Source organism: Eurosta solidaginis, chromosome 3 (assembly GCF_040869045.1).
Source record: "Eurosta solidaginis isolate ZX-2024a chromosome 3, ASM4086904v1, whole genome shotgun sequence".
NCBI lineage: Eukaryota > Metazoa > Arthropoda > Insecta > Diptera > Tephritidae > Eurosta > Eurosta solidaginis.
Genome location: NC_090321.1, coordinates 231,103,694 through 231,126,916, shown reverse-complemented (window position 1 = coordinate 231,126,916; position 23,223 = coordinate 231,103,694). Strand labels below are relative to the sequence as shown.

The 23,223-nt window shown below is 38.8% G+C and overlaps 1 protein-coding gene across 3 annotated transcripts in view; it reads left to right on the top strand.

The window, feature by feature from the left end:
• Nucleotides 1-21,384, top strand: part of phtf (putative homeodomain transcription factor) — a 38,032-nt gene extending 16,648 nt beyond the window's left edge. Inside the window, exons 3-14 of one of the 3 annotated variants that reach the window (XM_067775470.1) lie at nucleotides 3,131-3,208; nucleotides 6,538-6,680; nucleotides 8,288-8,595; nucleotides 8,660-8,859; nucleotides 11,314-12,505; nucleotides 12,577-12,826; nucleotides 12,899-13,033; nucleotides 14,878-15,056; nucleotides 15,126-15,346; nucleotides 17,346-17,475; nucleotides 17,550-17,807; nucleotides 20,785-21,384. In XM_067775470.1, coding sequence (XP_067631571.1) covers nucleotides 3,183-3,208; nucleotides 6,538-6,680; nucleotides 8,288-8,595; nucleotides 8,660-8,859; nucleotides 11,314-12,505; nucleotides 12,577-12,826; nucleotides 12,899-13,033; nucleotides 14,878-15,056; nucleotides 15,126-15,346; nucleotides 17,346-17,475; nucleotides 17,550-17,807; nucleotides 20,785-21,012 — 3,270 coding nt within the window. In that variant the 5' untranslated portion in view covers nucleotides 3,131-3,182 and the 3' untranslated portion in view covers nucleotides 21,013-21,384. Of the gene's footprint in view, nucleotides 1-3,130; nucleotides 3,209-6,537; nucleotides 6,681-8,287; nucleotides 8,596-8,659; nucleotides 8,860-11,313; nucleotides 12,506-12,573; nucleotides 12,827-12,898; nucleotides 13,034-14,877; nucleotides 15,057-15,125; nucleotides 15,347-17,345; nucleotides 17,476-17,549; nucleotides 17,808-20,784 lie in introns of all 3 variants that reach the window. The other 2 variants (XM_067775469.1, XM_067775471.1) reach the window with 2 other exon arrangements.
• Nucleotides 21,385-23,223: the final 1,839 nt, after the last annotated feature.

Below are 23,223 nucleotides of genomic sequence, written 5' to 3'. Positions count from 1 at the left end.
AAACATACCAACTAATTGATTTTTGGATTCTCGCTATATCCATAACCTAAAAATATTTGAGTTGGTGAATTTAATAACTTTTTGTAGTTTTTATTCATTGTTTTGTATACGTTATGACTAAGAGACTGGTTTTTTGTGGAATATATTTGTAATTTTTTCCGTTTTCTTAATTTTTATGAAATTTTCACGATTTTTAGGTTAAGGCACCATTAATCGATCACATTATTATAAGTCGTATGTATCACAAAGACTACAGGACCATTAACTCAACATAATTTCTGCTCAAAGCATTTCAGATTTTGATAGACTGAATAGTTTCAAAAAGTGCCATCTCGGGAAACGAAAATCATGCTCTACAAGTCAACTATCGAGCCCGTTCTGCTATATAGGGCAGAAGCATTGACCATGACGAGATAATATATAACGGATTCACTTTTTACTATAAAGAAAGCTGTCCTAACCTAACTTAACTCTTAACAATATGAAAAATTAAAAATTAAAAAAAAAATCTTTACGTACTAAAAATTTTCATTTATATAACAGTGTAGTATGTGTATAATTTCTAACTGGTAGGTACCTATAATACTCAGCTTATGATTTTTATTCTGTTGCTGAGCAGTTTTAGATCCCGATGCTTAACAAACCTCCGCCTATCAACAACTCGGTAAAGACAAAATCCGTGCGTCATGCCGATGCGCCCCTCGTATCGAATGGGCGGGCTTTAGAGGGTATTAATCCATTGAGTTTATTATTTAAGATGAGGAGGTGGGGGCGGTATGGTCTAGAAGGTTCGGAATAGTACATCAATGGTGCTTGTTACCGGAAAGTACTGGATCTATATCCGGCAAAGGATCATCAACATCGATAACATTCCCCAAACCTGCGGGAATTGTCTTTGTCGCTACAACGACAACAACAACAGGTGGCTCTGGGTATATTCCAGGGAAAAGTGCTTCGAAAGATTTACGGACCTGTACGCGTTGGCAACGGCGTATACCGCTCCGCTGCAAGGGTCAGGTAGAAAACGATTTAAATTTTCTTGGTGTGACCAATTGGCGCCAGTTAACCCAGCGAAGAAGCGGCTGGCGCGCTTTGTTAGACTGTCATAATCGTTTAAGGGGTTAAGCGCTACTTAAGTAAGTAAGTAAGATCGAATTCAAGGGTGTTTGGTCTAAAGAGCACCTCAAATATTCAAACTTCCTCGAGATGTTTATAATGAAGCGGAATTCCCACGAAGGCTTTTAAAGTTTTCAGTCTTTTGACAATATTTTTCATTTGTTAATTCACGAGCTGTGGCATACAAAAGACCAATTAGTGTTAATTAGACTTAAAAGGTACTCGCCGCACCAACCAAAAAAGACTAAAACCCAAAGAATTATGTGTGTAGAGTGATCTTTTTTTTTGTAATTATAAACTCCCAGTCCCTTATTAGAATACGTGTTCGGATAACGTCACTAAAAACCAAACATACACTCAAACAAATTTTAAATTAATGACTGTTTACTTTTTCATGCATACCCACTTATCTATATATTTTTTTAAGCACCGCATTAACGTGACGCTAAACATCACGATCAATCTTTTTATTATGACACAAAATTAATGAAGTCGCCAAAAAAAATTATATACATATATAAAAAATTTTTCGATTTTATTATCCGGCTCGCAGTGTGTTTTCCTACTTATATAATTTTAGAGTATGCAATTTTATAGCGCATTCAATTTTTGTCCCTTAAAGTGCAACTCAGAAGAGGGTTGTCTGTCATAAATAAGTGCCTTTGAATTCTTCTACGATCGGAGTAGCTTGGACTACAAGCAGCTAATAGAATTTTTAAGATAAAAATATTACTTACTTAATTGGCGTTTAACCGCTTAAACGGTAATGGCCGTCCAACAAGTCTCTTCTTCGTTGTATTAACTGGCGTCAATTGGTAACACAAAGGGAATTTAAATTGTTTTCCACCTGCTACTTCCAGTAGAGTAGGGTTCGCCCTTTTCTGCTGCTTCCGTAGGGGGGTTTCGATAAAAATACTTTCTTAGCCGGAGCATCATCTTTAATTCTTATTTATAACTTGGCCTAACCGTAGCGTAGTCGCTCTGTATGTTGATATCTGCTTAGAGCTCGTATAGCTTATCATTATATCTTCTTCGGTACTTGTCGTCACCAACGCGGATTTACGAACCCCTATCTTTCGAAAAACTTTCTCTCGAACACTCCCAGAACCGCCTCATCTAAATAACTTCCCCAAAACCTGCTGGCATTTACAAAATTACTATCACTGCAAGTATACTACATGAAGTACTTTTTAATGCAATGTTTGTTGAAAGGTATTGAATTATTCCCCGCTCTCTTTGCGTCGTAAAATCAACCTGTACTGATTTTTTTTATTTCGGAGTGTCAAGGCTCTGCTGTTATTATAGAACAAATCTCTTGTAATTGATAAATGATATCATACTGTAACGAATTTATGGGAATTCCACGTATTTGGAACCTACTACTAACGTTCGAATCGCTAAAATGTTGAATAAATAACTCCAATATTCAATAATGCAAAATGATCTTTATTAGACGACTTTGAGTTACTTCACAATAACACTTATACTTCACAACCAATAGCGTGTTTAAATCAAACTGATTACTGATTACTCAGCTTGCGCTGCTTTTATACTCCCCGTTGCTTCATTCGCATATTTCTACTAAAGTCTAGACGTTTCGCCTTCTAGAATCTTATGCTTGGTTAACAGCGATATACATGTATATTTGTAGTTTGTAACCATATGGGTGTGTATATGTGAGACGTTTCGCCTTCTAGAATATTATGCTTGGTTAACAGCGATATACATGTATATTTGTAGTTTGTAACCATATTTGTGTGTATATGTGAGTAAGAACTTCGGCTGATGGTTACATGTGCTTGTGCGTATCTTTCCGTTGCCTTGTATTTATGTGTGTAGATGATGATTGATTCGATGTACACAGGAGTGGCAGCTTACTTTATTGTTGTTGTGCCTTTATTTACTTAGTATCAGATTAGTGATGTGAGTATCACTTAGTGATGCTTATATTCGTCACAATATATATACATATATGCGATATAGACTATATATATATTTTTCTTTTTCTTTTCAGATTTATATTTCCAAAAGAAGCTTTACGAACAAAATTTTATGTGAATATTACTATGAAATTGGATGAAATTGTTGCATGGTAAGTACATCTTAATATATGTGACCCGATCTATGAAAAGGTGGCTTATGACTCAAAAAAGAAATTGCGAGAAACAGTTGTTAAAGATAAACAATGCATTTCTTCAGGACGTTTGTGCTCTTCTTATTTGTTTACTCATAAGCCACCTTTTCATAGACCGGGTCACATATATAATTTCGTGTCACGTGTGCAGTTTGTTCCAACTCAAAAGATGGGATAGCGTTCCTGTGAAGTTTCTCTCCGGAAAGAATTGCCTGAAATTTGGTTTATAGCTTTTTTTTTTGCTAGATTAGTATTTACGTTACTTTTTTCCGGTAAGATCACCAGGGAGCGATCTTTTTGAACAAATTCTGTTCTTGGTTCGATTTACCTGTAATTGGGCATATAAGCTAGATTAGTATTTATGACACCTTTTTTCAGGAAATGCAGCAGGGAATGCTGGGACTTGGACTGGGACTGCGACGGGGACCGGGAGTGGTGCTGAGACTGGAACTTAGATTAGGGCTGAAACTTGAACTGGGACTGGGACTTGGACTTGAGGGTGTGACTAGGACTGGGAAAAAGAGAGGGAGAAGAACTAGAGAGAAGAGAAAAGAGGGAAGGAGAAAGAGATAGAGTTAGACGAAGATAGGGAGATATGAATAGATGGAGTGGAAAAGAAGTGAGGGAAAAGACGGAAGGGCAGAAAGAGAAGCAGAAAAGGAGAAAGGAAAAGGGAAAGAGTGAATAAAAAGAAAATGGGGAGAGAGGGGAAGGGAGAGAAAGAGGTTCACACTGCTTAAAAGTTATGCATATAGACTAGGGCAGAGCAACGTCTGCCGGGTCTTCTAGTATGTATATAAATTTGGACATGGCAATTACAAAACACAAAATTTCCATGTACTTTTCTTCGTCGAAAGATTTTAATGTCTAATTTTCGTAGTTTATTTTTTTCTCTTGTTTTACTTTGATTTTAGTTAGTCATCGACAGGAGGCATATGATCCATCAAGCAGGAAAGGCGTGAATAGAAGCGCACGGCTGCAAAATTTCTCAGATCATGTGCAAACCCTGTGATACTAGACTTTCAAAGCCGCTTATATCTCTAAAGAGAGAAGACTTAAAGTTCAAGATGTGTGCACTAACTGGACACAGCTTTCTGGTGTCACATGCTTATAATTTAGGCCATCTCAGTAACAGCAGATGTACGAAGTGCGAGCTGTAGGAAGAAGCTACTGAGCACGTTCTTCGTTTGTGTCCTGTGCTCGCTAGGTCCAGCTACTAGGGGCGGCAGAGTTACCAGATATCGAGGCAGCAATTAGGCAAGATACTAGCAAACTTCAAAGTAAAGGACGTAGTTATTTTACAACATAAATCCAAATACAAATTCTGGTAACATTATGGACACATTCGAGCTATTTGAGGTCTTTGTTGACCGGCCAGTTCAACCTAACCTAACCTATGCCCCGTCGAGGATTTTCCAATTTATCACTCATACATATATACCTACTCAACATATGGGCAAAGGGCCGTGGTAATTTTTTGGTTTATACAGAAACTAGTTGAGGCTCTTTCGTGCTCTTTGAAGGAAACCCATTTTACCACCTGCGTCCATTTACCCGAGTTCACTTGCGTTTTTTGCTGCTTTTATGGATGTTTTCGTTGTTATCATGTACCCGTATAAAAAGATTTAGGTACTTTGAAAATAGTTCAGAATAAAACCAATTCGGTAAAGTCTATTGCTTCATTTACTCATAACTTTAGAGCGGTCAAAATGAGCTAGGTTCCGGAGTCTTAATCCTGAATACGCTTCTTTGGATACCACGCCAAAAAAGTAAGCCCAGTTTTCACAGCGCCACATAGGCCTGGCTTTTTAAATTTACGGTTTTGGCCCCTTCAACTGTGATGAGCAGTAAAATTTTAACTGTCACTAGCAGTAAAATGAAATAACCAAAGGGACAGGATAAGATTGAGTTTGATGTGTTATCAACAGGCTAAATTCGCACGGGAAAATTGCGTCTATGAATCAGAAATGTATGCTTAAGTTCTATTCAAGTTTAACTATAGTTTAAACTCGCACTGAAAAATTGGGCCATAAAAACTACCAACAAGTTTATGAGCAGAAGGCAAAATTCTCAAAATGTATCGTTTTTAAGTGGCGAGAAGTACTGCAGCCCGACGACAACGAACTGATCGGAAATTATAAATGCCGCTGCAGACGTAATAAATCTACTTTCGACCATCGACACGCACCATCAAGCAACAATCACTTCAAAGCAGCTTTAGATGGCGCGAAAATGAGTTGGTTGTGTGATGCTCTGCCTGAATTCCAGCTCCCTGCAAAGTTGATAAAGCTTTGCCAAAGAGTTTGACGAACACCGCCAGCTCCATAAGGATTTGAACCTGTCTGAGCCATTCGAAACCAAAGGAGGCTTCAGACAAGGCGACACGTGTTTGACAAGTGTTTGAAAAAAAAGTTCTCAGAAAGATTTATGGTCCTGTCGGTGATGCCAACGTCGAGTACCGAAAGAAGGTTTATTATAAACTGTATGAGCCTTACGCAGATATGAACATAGTACAACGAACAAAGGTCCAAAGACACCGCTGGTTAGGTCGTGCTAGGCGACTGGATGAAGACGCTTCGGCTGAGAAAGTATTCATATAGGCTCCCGTATTTGGAAGCAGTGGACATTTGGATTGACTTTTTACGCAAGAGTCAAAATCGACTAGGTGGTTAAGCGTCAATTAAAATTCCCAAATAGCTGCCTTTTTCTGCCAATGCAATATTCTTTTTGGGACATATTTAATGTAGCAAATTTTTAAATAAAATTTGGCGAGAATTATCAGAGCAAAATTTACGAAAATACCGGAAGCGTTATTCGACATGTGTTATCCATACCCCGATACTGTGCCCTTGTACTCAATAACTAAGATAGTATTTATAAGAGGTAATTGACTACGAAAAATACGCGGTTTTTGAGCAAAGTACTCGTAGTAACCCGTTTCGAAACAAAACTAGGTCGACCACGACATATAAGTGAAAAAAACGTCGGCTAGATGGCGTGGTAATCAATATATTTAAAAACTCCCAAATTCAAGTGCGAAATTTTAAAGTTACTCAGATTCTGACGTGAGAGAGACTAGGACTAACAAAGTGTGTGAGCGTAGGAGTGAATGAGCGATATGGAGAGGGAAAATTAGAGTTAGACTGAGAGGAAGAAGGAAGGACGGGAATAGGAAGAAAAAATGGAAAGCTAATTTTCGTTCAGGACAATGGGTGCCGGGATGCTAGTAATAAATGCGAATTTACATTACGTGAATATCAATTTAAACATTTATCTTAATATATCAGGTATCAAAAAAAGATTGGAACCTACGACAAACAGCAATGGGAGAAAACAGTTGAGCAAAGAATTTTAGATGGTTTTAATAGTGGTGTTACACTCAAGAATGCAAAACTCAAAACAGATCTTATAGATGTTGATTTAGTTAGAGGTAAGTTTTTATAAGGGCGGGACGATTTTGTCCCACATAAAATCGCGTATATGGAAAATGCTCCTGAAATCATTCTAAACAATTGAGGCACTATGGGTCTTAAACTGATCGCATTTTTTCGTTCCTCTACAAGTCGACCCGCTCTCGTATTATTCTCTATTTCACAGCTACAATTTTTATACCCAGCTGTAACTTTGATTGGATAACGGTTGTAGACTTCCATATGTCAAAATCATCAGTATCGAAAAAAAATTTGATTAAGCCATGTCCGTCCGGCAGTCCCTCCGTCTGTTCGTTAACACCATAACTTGAGTAAATATTGAGATATCTTCACCAAATTTGGTACACGAGCTTATCTGGACCCATAATAGATTGGTATTGAAAGAGAGCGAAATCGGATGATAACCACGCCCACTTTTTATATATATAACATTTTGGAAAACACAAAAAACCTGATTATTTAGTAAATAATACAACTAGAATTTTGAAATTTAACATGTGGACTGATATTGAGACTCTTGATAAAAGTTTGAAAACAATTTTTAAAATGTGCGTTGCACCGCCCACTTGTGATAAAATCAATTTTACAATAATCATAAATCGAAAATCGTTAAACCTATCGTAACACAGAGAGGTTGCCTTTACTATAAGGAATGTAATTGAATTGAAGAAAAATTAACGAAATCGGTTAAGGACCACGCCCACTTTTATATAAAAGATAAAGGGTCGTGGACGAATAAAATAAGCTATATCTTTGCAAAAAAGAGCTTTATGTCAATGGTATTCCAAGTGGATTTATAACAATAAATAGGAAAAACTTCAAATTTAAAAAAATGGGCGTGGCACCGCCCCTTTTATGACTAAGCAATTTTCTATGTTTCGGGAGCCATAACTGGAAGAAAAAGTAGTTCAGAACAGAATTCCGCTTATTTGAAACCTTCTACTAACGTTCGTATCTCTAAACTGTTGAATAAATAACTCCAATATTCTGTATTACAAAATGGTGTTTATTACATTACTTTGAGAGTACTTCACAATAACTCTTACTTCCTCTTACTTCACAACTAATTGCGTGTTTAAATCAAACTGATTACTGACTACAAGCTTGTGCTGCTTTTATACTCTCTGTTTTCTCGTTCATCTATTTCTCCGAAGGTCTAGTAATTTCGCGAAACTGTATTCCAGAACAATTGTATCTCTTGCTTGGTTATTAGCTATATACATGTATATTTGTAGTTTATGTCTATCTTATAGCCATATGCGGGGTACGCGTGAGTACTACTTCCGCTGATGACTACATCTGTTTATGAGTATCTTTCCGTTGCCTTGTATTTATGTGTGTAGATGATGATTGATTTGATGTACACGGGAGTGGCAGCTCACTTTATTGTTGTTGTGCCTTTATTTACTTAGTATCAGATTAGTGATGTGAGTATCACTTAGTGATGCTAATATTCGCCATAGTATTATTGCGCAGCCTTGTAACACTATTAAACACACAAAACAAACAACAGCATTTCAAGTGTATAGCTGGGTATTACTGTTCGGTTTCATCCGAACTTAGACTTCCTTACTTGTTATTTAATAAATTTATATTTCTAATATAGGTTCCACCTTTCCCAAGGCGAAGCCAAAACAATCTCTATTTACTGTGATACGTTTGGCTATATTGCGTTACTTTTTCTTACCCGTCTTTGCACAATGGTGGGTCCGACAGACTTCGCCAAATACATTTGGTCTACTCCTACTGATGTACATCACACAAATGGTCACATGGGCTGTATACACCTTCAATGTACATCGTTTTGGCGTATATGTGAGCGTTACATCTTCGTTGACGGATGTCAATTTAACGAGGAGAAATTCTACAGGGATAACTGAGGATGACGGCAGTAAAGAAATAAGTGAGGAAGAGGTGAGAAGTGAAATTCAAAATATATAACTTTCTTCAAATCAAGTTTTTCATAAATTCTCGCCAGCACGTTGTCTTCCTGGCGGATCTTATTATACCTATGGTATTGGGTTTACTGCTCAGTTTCATACATTCTCAAATTGTGGCAACGAACACCTTGAGCGGCGCAAAATCTAAGCATAGACGCTTTTCTAACACTGGTCAAAGTGGCAAGTCAGCACGACAAAGTGGTGAGAATCGCGTAAGGAGACGTAAAAAACTGGTGAGGTGAGTATGGGAGATGTAGATACTCCTTTTTTTTTTTAAGTAAAACTTTTTAAGAGTTTTGCTATCGAATATTTCCGCCTGAAAAATGCTCAGGAACCGTTCCATTGGCACGGACATTCCTGTTCTAGGTCTGATTAATTCTGCTCCAATGTCCTGTGGAACCCTCAGCTTTAGAGGTGGCCCACGTATATTTTAAACCGTTTAAACCGAAGGTTTAAGGGAGTTTCACAGCTGTGCGCAGTCCTTTTTCGGATTTGAATGGGATTGAGTCCCACAAAAATGGAGCGTGTTCTATCCACAAGAAACCCGAAACATGCGGAAACTGAATGTCTTCTGGTACTAGCCCTACTACCTCGGGAACGATTTAGTCGCCTCCTACGACAGGTGTTCCTACCGCAGGGAATTTTCTAATCCCCTTAGCACGCTGGGGTGCTATCGCATCGATGCTTCGACGAGAGCGTATACCAAGAAGCTCCCAGAAGCAGAAGCTGAGATTATAAGGAGAGAGAGAGGGTTCAATTTTTCACTTTCCTTGCTGATGTCCAGGAGTGTGGACAAGATAACTAAAATATCTTGAAGCAGAGGTTTCCGACTGTCTGGAGAAAATATGGAATGTGGATCTTTCGCTCCTACCTAAGTTATGTATATAAGAAAGCAATAGGCCAATTCAGGACCAATGAGGAGTATATGCCTGTACGAACATACCGTCGACTTTGCTCAAAATGAAATGAAATGCTGAACAAACAGTTTCTGTTGAATATCCAGAAACCTGGGCATCACATACATCTGATTGAAAAGGCCACACCTCCCAGAGGCTTAAGAAGTCATCTCCGCATACATTATGAGGAAATACGGCACCTGAGAACACAGCCGTATGAAGAAAAAATACACAAACAGGTCCTCGGTGGTATCCACAAAAAGGCGTCGGACCTCTATGCCAGGAATTGCCCAGCGAACCCATTTCTTTAAGATAAATACCCTGAACTCGCAGAAGAGCACTCTCTCTAGGGAGGTGCGCGTCACTCTAGTTCAACTTCGATCTGGATACTGTAACAGGTTAAACTCTTACCTATCCAGAATGAACCCCAACATACATAATGTATGTCCTTGCAATATGTCCCCACATGACACCAACCATCGCTTTAATTGCAATGTGCAACCAACGCCTCTAACACCCCTATCACTCTGGTCCACCCTTGTTGAAACTGCAAGTTTCCTTCGACTCCCGTTAGAGGATACTGAAGGCGGACTTATTGGATGGGGCGAAGCACTGTTACAACAAGAACGACTATGCTCAAAAATGTCTCCAAGTGAAAATGCGAGAAGTTCCCATACACGTTTTCTCAACCTTATCTGATATTAAAGTGCTTTCTTTTTGCAAGTGTACTCCTCCAACTAAGCAAGGGTCACGTAGTTCTCACTAAATCGATTGGGTACTTTGCTGCAAAAAGCTTCGTTCTTCTCCGCCAAAACAAATTTTACTCTTCGTTTTCGAAACACAACAGCTATGAGCGGGTAATATTTCGGTCTAACTTTTGGGGAGCACCTCGAAACTAGTAAAGAAGTAGTTGTTATATTTGTTTTGGAAGAACTAATTTTTCCAATTACATTTAAAAGAAGTAAATGTGTAACATAAAGGTAATTGGTTAGGGTGGTATTCGATATATATAAAATAATTAAAAAAAAAATTTTAAGTTAAACGGTTTTATTGAAAACAATACTTACATTAAGTAGTAATAATACTAAAAGATAGAAAATAATTAGGTAGGTCCTAGGTGCTAGTCATCATACTCCTCATCAATCTAGGGCGTTGATCAGACAATTAAATAAAAGCGTTGGGCGCGTGAAATTTCTGAAAATGTGTTCATTTAGTGACTAATTATTACAAGGACTCTTTCCTGACAATTTGTTATAATCTAAGTCCCCAATACATAATCCTTCCCAAGACTTTACTCGACTCTGCGCCACGTATGCTTGTCCCTCCTCGAACTCCAAAATATTTTGATGTCAATTCTACCGGACAAATATTTACCAAATCGGACCACAAATACGATTTTTTTAATATCTCGATCCTTGCGCCACCTAGCGGCGATTTTTTTACACAGGCCGCTTTATATTCACATATCTATTATGTGTTCCAAATATGAACCAAATAGGTCCACAAATACGATTTTTTGAAATATTTCGATCAATGCGCCACCTATCGGATTTTTTTCCTATTATTGCATTGTCATCGGGTTCTGAACTATATTCCAAGTTTCAAGCTTATAGCTTATCGGGAAGTTACTTAAATTTCAATTACAAAATTCGTGCCGGCTAGCCAGCCTGTCAAGTCAAGCTAAATAAAACCGTTTAAAAAAAGAAGAAATTAAAATATTCTTCCTAAGAAGTTTCACTTCTATCAACACTTTCTTTGAAAAAGGAAAAAATCTAATATTTATACATTTTCCACAGAATGCGTAGTCAAGAATCCACAGATGTTTCAACGCAGCACCAGCCATCTGTATCCCAGCAGTCACAACCGCCGCCACTTCAACAGCAGCTTACACAAAATGTCCAGCAATCACGCTTGCTAAGTACCATGCAAAGAATGCAAGCAAATTCTGATAAGATAGCGAAAGTAAATTCTGCTACAATAGTAGCGCTCGAATCGACACAAAGTAATAGTGGGGAAGTTGCCTCCGCAAACGACATGCCAAAGAAACAACCCCCGCCCGTACCACCAAAAGTAGCAACCAGTTTAGCAGCTGCTCACGTGGGCAGTGCAGAAACTTTCAATAATATAACAAGTATTCGGCGTAGCGTCAGTCCTGCCAAATTAAATCTTGATCTCAAATCCACCACAGTGTCGTCAGGGAATGCTGCAGCTGCCACTGATTGCAGTAGCACTGACTACACTACGGATAATCATAGCCCTACAAGTAGTCATAGCTTAGCATATAAGAAACGCAATGTTAATTGGCACTCGCCAATACATACACACGCTGGTGTGAGTACGGGTGGCGCAACGACGGCAAAATTGGTGACTACACAAGAAAAACAACAACAAACATCACCACAATCACTGTCATCACCATCCTGCTCAGCATCTGCGTCAGCCTCAGCAGCAACTACCACAACAACTAGTGAAACAAATTCACCGAATACGACACGTGGCATCACAGCTGCATCGGTACCAACTGCGACACGCAATAGTTGTGATTCAGATGCCGCTAGCTCCACAAATTCTAGTGCAAATGCATCTTCCAATATTCAACAGGTAGATGCGAGCGTGCAAGAATTTTATGACGATCTCATTAGGCGCACAGATGGGCTCGTGTGTGATGCGCTGCAACATGGCAGTGAGAATAGTGTTGAGAACGCAAATGTCGTAGGAACTGTTGTCGGTTCTGCTACAGATAACAATAACTATTGTATGGCACCAGCTGAGGCACAACGAAATGTCAGCAGACGTCATATTTGTGAGGATGATGGTTTTGAAAGCTTGAATGGTAAAAGTTCTAGCGGTGAAGAAATGAATGTAGCTCTGCCGCCGGCAGTCTATGGCATAACTCCGAATACAGCGGATGACAATAAATTACGTCTACGCTTAAACGCTACCAGTAGGGTGGAACGTGTAGAGGACACAAGCAATTATGATGACGAGGTAGGGTTTAAAGTGATTGCATACAAAAATAAAAAAAATCATAAATACAAATATTTTATATTTTTAAGCAGCAAACAAAATCGAACTCATACTATCGCCTCAAATCTAAACAAGATAAAAACCGTTCATTCACTGCGTGTGATGTATATGCACAAACTAGAAAATTGAATGCCTCCACTGGCGCTGATATGAGTAGTGGAGATACTGATGAGGAAGGTGATGATGGCGAAACAATGTCGAGTCCTGCTTCGCTGGGAAATGCTTCCAATTATACAGAATGCACAAATTCAGCCACAGAATGGCTTGGTGTAACAACAAACAGTAATAAATAATATATATTTTTGAGAAAAATATGTTCTGTTTCAATTTAATTAATGCTTTACTTCTTTATAGGTGAAGAATGTAGCTATAGCTCAGAGTTAGATAATTCCGATAACTATAAAAATAATCAATATTCAGATGAAGATGGTTATGATGTGGATTTGATGCCAAATACAATTTTAAATCCGCATGGCACATCAGATCGGAGTAAGTGTAGTATTAAAATAGTTCTTCCAATAATCGAAACGTATGTAATGAAGCAGCGTTTGCGGCTGGGTCCGTCTATTAAACAGATATCCTTTGTCCACGATAGCTTGATATAACAGCTTCAATGTAGCTATGATATCGGTGTCTGACTGAAAGATGACGTTATCTCATTTGATACTTGGAGACCCTAAGATTTTTTAAATGCGTAGCTAGGCCGAAAAAAAAGTTGGCGGATCTGGCAATACAACGCATCTATTCGCACCAATTTTAATGTTCTTGTTGTTGTTGTAGTAGCGATAAGGACACTCTCCGAAGGCCTTGGGTAGTGTTATCTATGTTTATGGTCCTTTGCCGGATGCAGGTCCGGTACGTTCCGGTACCAAGCCCGACCATCTTTGGAACGATTTGGTATGACCACATGCGACCTTCTAGGCCATACCGCCCTCCCACCCCCTAGATATATGAGGAGTTCGGGGTCGCCAGAGCCTCGACTGTTAATGAAATAGGATTCGGCACGGATAGGTGAGGTTGACAATTGGGTTGGAGAAGCTATGTATTGCGCTGGCAACCCCTTGAAAGGGTTGCGCTACACAACCCCTTGAATCTATTTGGTATTTTAGTCGCCTCTTACGACAGGCCGTGGGTATATTCTAACCCCTAACCCGCTGGGGTATTTGATGTTCTTAATCCGAATCTGCTATTATAATCGACCTAGCGGGTCACAGTGTAACCCTAATCTCAAAAAACACATGTATTTACATGCTATTTCACGTGCTGCATCCGAAGACGCTATAAGAATTGACCTAACAGATGGTTGTTCAGCTCAAATCAAGCAAACGGAAACATTCCCTAGTCGCCCCTTACCCGATATCACAGTGCATAGAAAAACAAGTTTCGCATCACCAGATCCGGCTGTGTAATATATCACTTTTAATTTCCTTGAAGATCTGTTTTCTGGCCTCTTATAATTTTGTTATATAAATCGGTGAGAAAAAAAAACTATACACTTTAAATAAAAAAAGAATGCAGACGACTCTTACATTTTTAAATGTTTTTAATATAACACTGTGCAACAGCCGGCTGGTTATTGGACCAAACCCACTTTTTTGTAGAGTTTGAGGCTTAAGTAGACAAAGTACTATCTCCGTTTTTCGAAGTTAGCCTCAAAAAAACAAAAAAAAGATATCGGCTTTCGAAGTTCGAAATTCTACATTTCGAAATTTAATTTTTTTTTTTTGTTAACGCGTTCAGCAAATTAAAAAAGTAAAAATGTGGTCGTGGTCCGCCTTTTTCTTTTATTTGAATGGCTGAATTCTTTTTTTTGAAAAATTACAGTACGAGCAATTGCAGTGGACAGTATGTGCAGACATGAAAATAGTAGCCACTATCATGGGACTATCTGACTTTTCACCTCGTATAACATTATACTAAATGTCTTAAAAAAAGAATTCAGCCCTTCAAATAAGGGAAAAGAGCGGACCACGACCACATTTTTACTTTTTTAATTTGCTGAACGCATTAGCAAAAAAAATTAAATTTGGAAATGTAGAATTTCGAAATTCGAAAGCCGATATCTATTTTTTTTTTGGAGGCTAACATCGAAAGCCAATATCTAGGTCTTGGAGGTTAACTGCGATATTATTTTTTTGTTTGTGAATCTATTTTTTCAAAAATGGGTATGGTTTAATATCCAGCCAAATGTTATAAATGATCACAGCACCATTTATAGTAATTGAATACCTCTAAAACGCATTGTTGGGTATATCATTTCGACTTCGCTCGATCTTATACTTACAAATTCTATTACAATTCTTATTTTGTTTCTTTCTTATCTACTCTTCAAGTCAGTTGCACAGTTTGGGAGCAACATGAAATTAAAAAAGCGCAAATGTCCGTCTTGGAGATATCATCATGTATTATTGAACGTGTCGAATCAATGCCAGAGACTAATGATTATATTTACATTGGTTTGTGTTTTTCATTTCTACTCTCATTTATACCGTCCTTTTGTCGACTCTGCGAGGTGAGTGTGCTGCAGCAATAGAAATTTCGCCAACTAAATCAGTTACTTATTACATTTTATTGTTTTTAGATAACCATCGATAGCGCAAATGCGAATGAAATTAATTATCTTGAAGTGCCCATGTTATTGTGGCAGAAAGCATCATTCTCCGCATGGACAATATTTGGTTTTGCCTTCGGTCATACGCGCTGGGAGCGTACCGTATTGATTATAAGTTACCTACAACGTCTCTGTCTTACTATCATTGTTTTCATAGTATTCGCAGTTGCGGAACGTACATTTAAGCAGAGGTATAGCAGCAATGTTATAAAAAATACAAGTCTTGTAGCACACGGGAATTTTTCCTGATAAAAAAGTATAAGAAAAAATATAGGTGTGTTACAAGATTTGTATTTTTTTGGAAAGCGACGGTATATTTTATTACGAAATAACTCCAATTCAGAATGGGAGACCTAGACCCATATTAAAACAAAATTATAAATGTAGACTATTTAATCTTAAGCGACTTTTCGAATCCATTTCAATGTGATATTCGCGGAAAGGTCATACATTTATTTCAAGATCGATCAAATGGCTTAAAACATTATTTCGACTCTGGTCAATCAATTGCTCTTTTATATTGGCAACCAGAGAAACAACTCAAATCTTAAAGTTTTACATGAATACGACACTCTTATGAATTGTGGGTTAATTTATAGCCGTTGTGCAGATTTTAACGTTATTGAAAAAATTTTCTCCCTGTACGTGTTGCCTTAACATACTTTTAGGCGCCTATAAATATTAGTTATATTTTGGAAAGCATCACACAAATATGCGCTAGGGCAGGTATTTTTAAGAGGTGATGTGAAAACTAGAAGTGACATCGGTAGTTACAATACTTAGACACCAATTGCAAAGCGAGCAGCGGCGCATTCATATGGCGAGTCGTTAAAGGCAATCTGCCTTTACACTAGTATGAAGTATGAATGTTGGAGATTTCGAATTCAATACTTAGCTCCCGGGAAGCTAGCTGATGAAGAAGTGAAATTTAGAAGCATGTCCTAGTAACCACCGCCGTTTGTAAACTTTGTAATTTTTCTTTAATATTAGTAACAAAACGAAGTAGTTAAGATTGAAGACAGCCCAGTAGGTTAAAAACGATGAAATAATAGTTGTTTTTGCTACATGCCGTGAGCGCCGTCTGTTGTTGTTGTTGTTGTAGCCATAAGGTTTCTCCCCGAAGGCTTTGGGGAGTGTTACCGATGTGATGGTCCTTTGCCGGATACAGATCCGGTACGCTACGGTAACATAGCACCATTAAGGTGATAGCCCGACCATCTCGGGAACGATTTATATGGCCACATTAAACCTTCAGGCCATAAACCCCTCCCCACCCCCAAGTTCCATGAGGAGCTTGGGGTCGCCAGAGCCTCGTCTGTTAGTGAAACAGGATTCGCCACGGATAGGTGAGGTTGACAATTGGGTTTGGAGAAGCTATATATTGCGTTAGCAGCCTGAAAGGGTTGCGCTACACATCCCCTTGAATCTAACCCGGCCCTGGACACCTATTCACACTCAGTAGCATAGCGGACCCAAACTACTTAACAATATTCTCCAATAGCAAGTGCATAGAGGGATTATGTTATTGCTTTCAATCAAGCAGGTTTCCTCTACGTTAAGGAATGCAACTGCTTGCCATTTAGAGCCACTATAAAGGGACTTTCTGGGAGAAACCATAAAAAAAGACAATTCTTTTCTAAATGCTTTTTTAAAAAAGGAAAGGATTTGGGTACTTAAAGCACCATTCCATCTAAAATAGTTTTGTGTAACATTTTAAACATTAGCTCTATGATGGACGACTTTTTTGGAAAAAAAAATATTTTCCGAACATTTTGCAGGGGGCTGTATCAGCCAAGCACGAAGAACGTAAAAAATCATAGAGCATAAAACAACTAAAATTGGCACCTTTAAGTATTTACATTTTTTTTAATACTTTATCTCTTCATCGACTTTAAATACTTATTTTGCAAAGAAGGGTCCAAAACTAAAATTTCGTGAGGTACCGCGAAAAAATTAAACCCTTTTGTATTTCACCATAGGCTAGGTTGGTAATCCACCTCACTTACCGTAAACTCGAAATGCAATCAAAATTATTGCAAAACCACGCAGATGAGAAGGAAAAAAGATTTGAAGAGCCATGCCCTTTCAACTTGAGTTGGAATCATTTCTACCGCAAAAAATATTGTTGCCGAGTATAACAACTCTGAGCTTGTGGCCCAGTATAACTTGTAATTATCACACATTTTATAGATTTCTCTATGCAAAACTATTCTCACATTTAACTTCATCGCGTCGTGCACGTAAATCAAATTTGCCACATTTTCGTTTGAATAAAGTGCGCAACATCAAAACGTGGCTGAGTGTGCGTTCATATCTGAAGGTAATTTGTTATACAATAAATAATTTATAATACTCTTTATTTATTTTAATGCAATCTCTATTGTTTAAATATAGAAACGTGGTCCACAACGTTCAGTTGACGTCATCGTCTCAGCTGCTTTCATAGTCACTTTGCTTTTGTTGGCATTTTTGAGTGTGGAGTGGCTTAAAGATTCTGTACATTTACATTCACACTTAAATCTAGAAGCGCTTATGTGGTCAACAACAATTGGCATATTTTTGGTACGTTTCATGACTTTGGGCAATAAAATACATCACAAATATCGCAGCGTTTCAGTTTTGATTACAGAGCAAATCAATTTATATCTGCAGGTACATACATACTAGGGCTGTGAACTGCATCCGGATTTTTCAACTATCCGGATAAACCGGATATTCGAATAACCGGATAGCTAAGCAAAAAATCCGGCTATCCGGATATCCGGATTGATAACTGGGAAATCCGCTGTTCGGCTATCCGGATACGTAAACGGAAAATCTGGATATCCGTATGTCCGGATACTGGAATATAAAAGTTGAATATCTGCATATCAGAATGAATGAAGCAAATTATTTACAAAATATCTTTGTAGATTATTAAATTAACGTCAAAATTAAAAGGCTACTATAGTGTTAACTACTTTGTACTCTTTACTTTAATTTTTAAAATAATTTTGAATTGAGTTTTCGTGTTAACTTAAAAATTTTTGAATAACTTCAAAAAAGAAAATTTTTTTAGTATTAAAATATTTAAACTCAAAAATAAACAAAAATAAATTTTTAAACATAAAATAAATATTTGGTTTATTGCCAAAGCTACAATTTTACCATTCGTTTATATTGTGAAAAAACGCTGTTAATTGATTTAAATGTCCCACGAATTTATTGTTATTAATGTTAAATAAACATATATGGTACATCAATTTGTTGCTTTCACTGGATATCCAAAAATACGGCTATTAACCGGATCTTCACAAATGCGGATATCCGGATAGTTTCACAAACGAATATTAAGCGGATATCCATGCCGTCCGGATTTTATCCGTGTCAACGGATATCCGTATGGATATCCGGATGTTCGAATATGCGGATAGTCCCAGCCTAGTACATACATATCGTCGCTGGGCTCACAAAAACAGTTATGTTTTTCAGTAACTTTTCAGGAGATCAAAAAAACGTATTTCTGGTGTCCATTTGCAAAATTTTGCAAATGTCGCATATTTTAAATATTTTATGGAAAGTATATTATTGACGTGTGAAGGAAAAAATCATGTTTTTTACCCATTACGACGTGATAAATATTTGCGCCGTTTTATAGCACATAGCTGCTTTCAAACATGACTCAAATTTGCTTTTGGCGGCGGGAAATGCATGAAATTTTTGCCGTTATTCCTCATAATTCTTACGGAGATTACCCCTTAAGCTCCTGGGAGTTGTAGCTTCATCAATTAGATGTCTCTTGGGATGCCCAGGTTTCTGCGTATTCAACAGGAACTGTTTGGTTAGCATTTCATTTCTCTCCCTGATGGGGAGTATTATCATGTAAATGGTGTTCTGGGGACAAAAGAAGACAACCTGTGGTGGTTCTGAGGGCAGCTTCTTCCAGTGAGTAGTCTTTAGGCTTGGCGACCATATCGGGGACGCGTAGCATGCAATCGGCTGGGCAATTGCTTTGTAAGTATTAATGAGCGTTTCTTCTTTGGTTTGCCCCAAGTGCTGCGGGAAAGAGATTTGAGGATTTTATTACGGCTCTGGATTTTCGGTACAATTGCGGCTGCATGCTCACCAAAATGTAGATCCTGATCGTACGTCACACACAAGATTTTAGGGTGTAAGGCAGTCGGTAGCGTAATGCCGATGTCGGGATCAAATAGATTATATTGCACTGAGTGGTGGGTGATATACGCAAGACCGCCTCCATTTCCGCTCTCGCGATCTTTTATGTGGACGTTATGTCCAGAGCAGGTCTGTAGAGCAGATCTTGCTGTGTATTTGGTCTCTTGGATCGCTGCAATGCGGATGTTATGCCCCTTCATGAAATCAACTATCTCCGTGATCTTCCCGGTTAACGCATTACACTTTAACTGCAGAATTCTGAAGTGCAACGGGGGAGACGTCGTCACTCTGGGGGTAAGTGATAGGTGACTACGTCTGAGTTGAGAGAGGCCAGGACGCAATTGCTGTTGTGACCCTGGGACTGGACGTCCTTGGGTAAACATTTGCGTACCCGGTGTAGTTGGGCTTGCGGCCTGGCAGCATGGCGCGATGAAACCCGTCTGGGGTTTGCCGTCTCTGAGACCAGATCATCTAGGAAAGTAGCATCGTTCAAAGCAGGAGCTGCATTGGGCAGATGTCGCAAATATATATATTCTGTGCTGGCAAACGGTGTAAAAGTGGTAGGGACCTAAGAGTATGTTTCTCTGACCTACTCGTGTGCTAGTGATGGAAAGAGGGCGATAAGAAAACGGGGGGGGGGGGGGGGCTGATGCACGGCATTGCTACCGACTTTACTTCGGAGATTGTAGTTATGAGCAGGATTGGCCGTATGAGCTGGTGGCTCCGTGGGACCCGAGCAGGAACGAGTACTTGTTGTGGCTTACTGAGCAGCGGGACAGCTAGAAGGTAGTGGGGGGCGCTAAGGCGCATGGTACGGGACGCCCTTGGGCGTAAACAGCAAGGAGCCACAAAAATGTATAAAATTTATGATGACTTCAGGTATTAGTGTCTAGCCCAGAACATCCTGTCCGATGCAACCATCCCTTGCACGTAACACACTGACAAGAGTGTGACCGTCTTAAAAAGATTATTTGCCGGCAAACGCAGCAAAACAGTTTCTCTGGTCCGGGGTCAGGTACAGGTACCGGATTGGGTTCGATATTCTCCCGGAGCAGGAGAATATGGCGCAGTCCCGCTGCAAGGATCTGCTGGTAGGATGACAATTTGTGGAAGGGAATCAACAAATTAAATGGGGTTACACTGAAATGACAGCCCTTGGTCGGGAAAAATTCCGAGTCGCTCCGGTTCATAGAACCGGCTGCCTTGAGGAAGGGAGGTGGTTTGTAAATATTTTTAATATTGAAATCAAAGCACTTTCGCCATACTGCGAGCACATAGCTGTTTTCGATCACTTCTAAACCAAAAGAGATATAAAAAAAAAACGGCATATGCAGCAATGTGGGCTCTATATAGTGATAATAAAATATGCAATAAAAAAAGTTTGAAAAAAAACACACAACTGTTTTCGTTAACGCAGCGACGATATGCTTGAGTAGAAAATTTATATAAACAATATAGATGAATTTTTCAACAGATCGAACAAAAGCCAAAAAAAAAGGATGAGCTAATGGTATCTAATAGCGTTCTAAAACTAGCAGCTGATCTACTCAAAGAATTAGAATCACCTTTCAAAATATCTGGACTTAGCGCTAATCCATATCTTTTTACCACCGTTAAAGTTGTCATACTATCAGCGCTGTCGGGCGTTTTAAGCGAAATGTTAGGCTTTAAATTGAAGCTGCATAAAATTAAAATTAAGTAAAAAACGGAAAAACAAAAAATATCAACAAAATCAAAAACTAGAAAACTTTAAATCAAATAGTTCAATGTTTTCCAAAATACCCAACGTAGTTGAAATATACGAATTTAGTTATAAATATTGCAAGCAAAGAATATTAGTAATAAATCATTCAATTTGATAATATCTACATATACACGCCGCCTATATACACCTATTATTGTATATATTTTAAATTTTTCTTAGTTCTGCTGTATTATGAACAAAAGAAAAATGTAATCTTTTTCTAGTATCATAAACTGCATATTTATATTTTTTGATTTTAGGCAATTAAATGTAAACCCATGTACAATCCAAACTGAAAAATTTCAATAAGTAATAAAACAAACTGCAATAACAAAATTAATATTTTTTTATATGTTCATAAGTAGATAAATTTATGCATTTCCTTTACTGTGGCGAATTCAGTTTGGTCATAGGCGTAGTAAAATACACCTTATCGGCCTATCCAAACAAACGAGTTAAGTAGAATACTCCAGTGGCAGGCATGCCTATCGTAGAAGGCGACTGAAATCCATAGATCCGAATGTTCACGAGGTCGAAAAAAATATTAATTAATGAGTGGAAGATCATTTAAAAACGCCATATATTACATTTTATTTTGAAGCGCGGCCATACCTAATCGTGTTTATTTTCAAAAGTGCACCATCTCCGCAGAATTCTTTCGAATAATCTGTAGCGGCAACACTGAACAGCGATAATATACAAGTAGTTAGTGAACGTTTTAGGATGGCGCTCCAACACTTTGAACGGACCCTCGTAGGGAGCTTTTAATGGTGCCTTTATTGTGTCATCCCGCAGGAACACATATTTACAAAACCGTAAATCTCTAGGTAGATAAACTGCCCTCTTTCCGTGCGTCGTTGTTGCAATGGGCCGAAAATATTCAAAGTAAATGTGCAACTTTTGTAAAAAATAGTGCTAAATCGTGGTGTGTCCGCCTCAAAGAAAAATTCCCCGGGTAGCTTCATCGTCTGACCATAGACCAGCTCCGCCGTTGACGCCCCTAAATCTTCCTTGACTGCGGATCTTAAACCCATCAAAACTACCGGAATTTGATCCATCCAGTCAGCACTTTCCACGTGATATGGCAATGCTGCTTTAAATGCCCTATGCCACCGCTTGATTAAACCATTGGCCTGTGGGTTGTTGTTGTTGTTGTTGTTGTAGCAATGCTCGCCCCACCTAATAGCCGCGACCGATCACAAATTGTCATCAATATCCTCTAACGGGAGTCCAAGGAAACTTGCCGTTTCAACAGGGGTGGACCATAAGGAAAGGGGTGTTAGAGGCGTTGGTTCCACATTACAATTAAAGAGATGGTTGGTGTCATGTGGGGACACATTGCAAGCGGGGCATACATTTTGTATGTCGGGGTTGATTCTGGATAGGTAAGAGTTTAACCTGTTACAGTATCCAGAACAAAGTTGAGCAAGAGTGACACGCGTTTCCCTGGGGAGTATGCGTTCCTCTTCCGCGAGTTCTGGATATTTTTCTTCAAGTACTGGATTCACCGGGCAATTCCCGACATAAAGGTCCGACGCCTGTCTATGGAGTTCACCAAGGACCTGCTTGTGTTTTTTCGCTTCATACGGCTGGGTTCTCAGGTGCGGTATTTCCTCAAAATGCTTACGGAGATGACTCCTTAGGCCCCTAGGCGGTGCTGGTTCGTCAATCAGATGTCTGTTGGGATGCCCAGGTTTCTGGGTATTCAACAGAAACTGTTTGGTCAGCATCTCATTTCTCTCCCTGATGGGGAGTATTCTCGCCTCATTATGCAGATGGTGTTCTGGGGACATAAGAAGACAGCCCGTGGCGATTCTGAGAGCAGTATTTTGGCAGGCCTGTAGTTTCTTCCAGTGGGTAGTTTTTAGGCTTGGCGACCATATGGGTGACGCGTAGCACGTAATCGGCTGGCTAATTGCTTTGTATGTGGTCATGAGCGTTTCTTTATCTTTTCCCCAGGTACTGCCAGCAAGGTATTTGAGGCTTTTATTACGGCTCTGAATTCTCGGAAAAATTGCGGTTGCGTGCGCACCAAAATGTAGATCCTGATCAAACGTCACACCCAAGATTTTGGGGTGTAGGACAGTCGGTAGCGTAGTGCCATCGACGTGGATGTTCAATATGGTCGACATTTGGGGCGTCCATGTTGTAAATAAGTTCGCGGAAGAT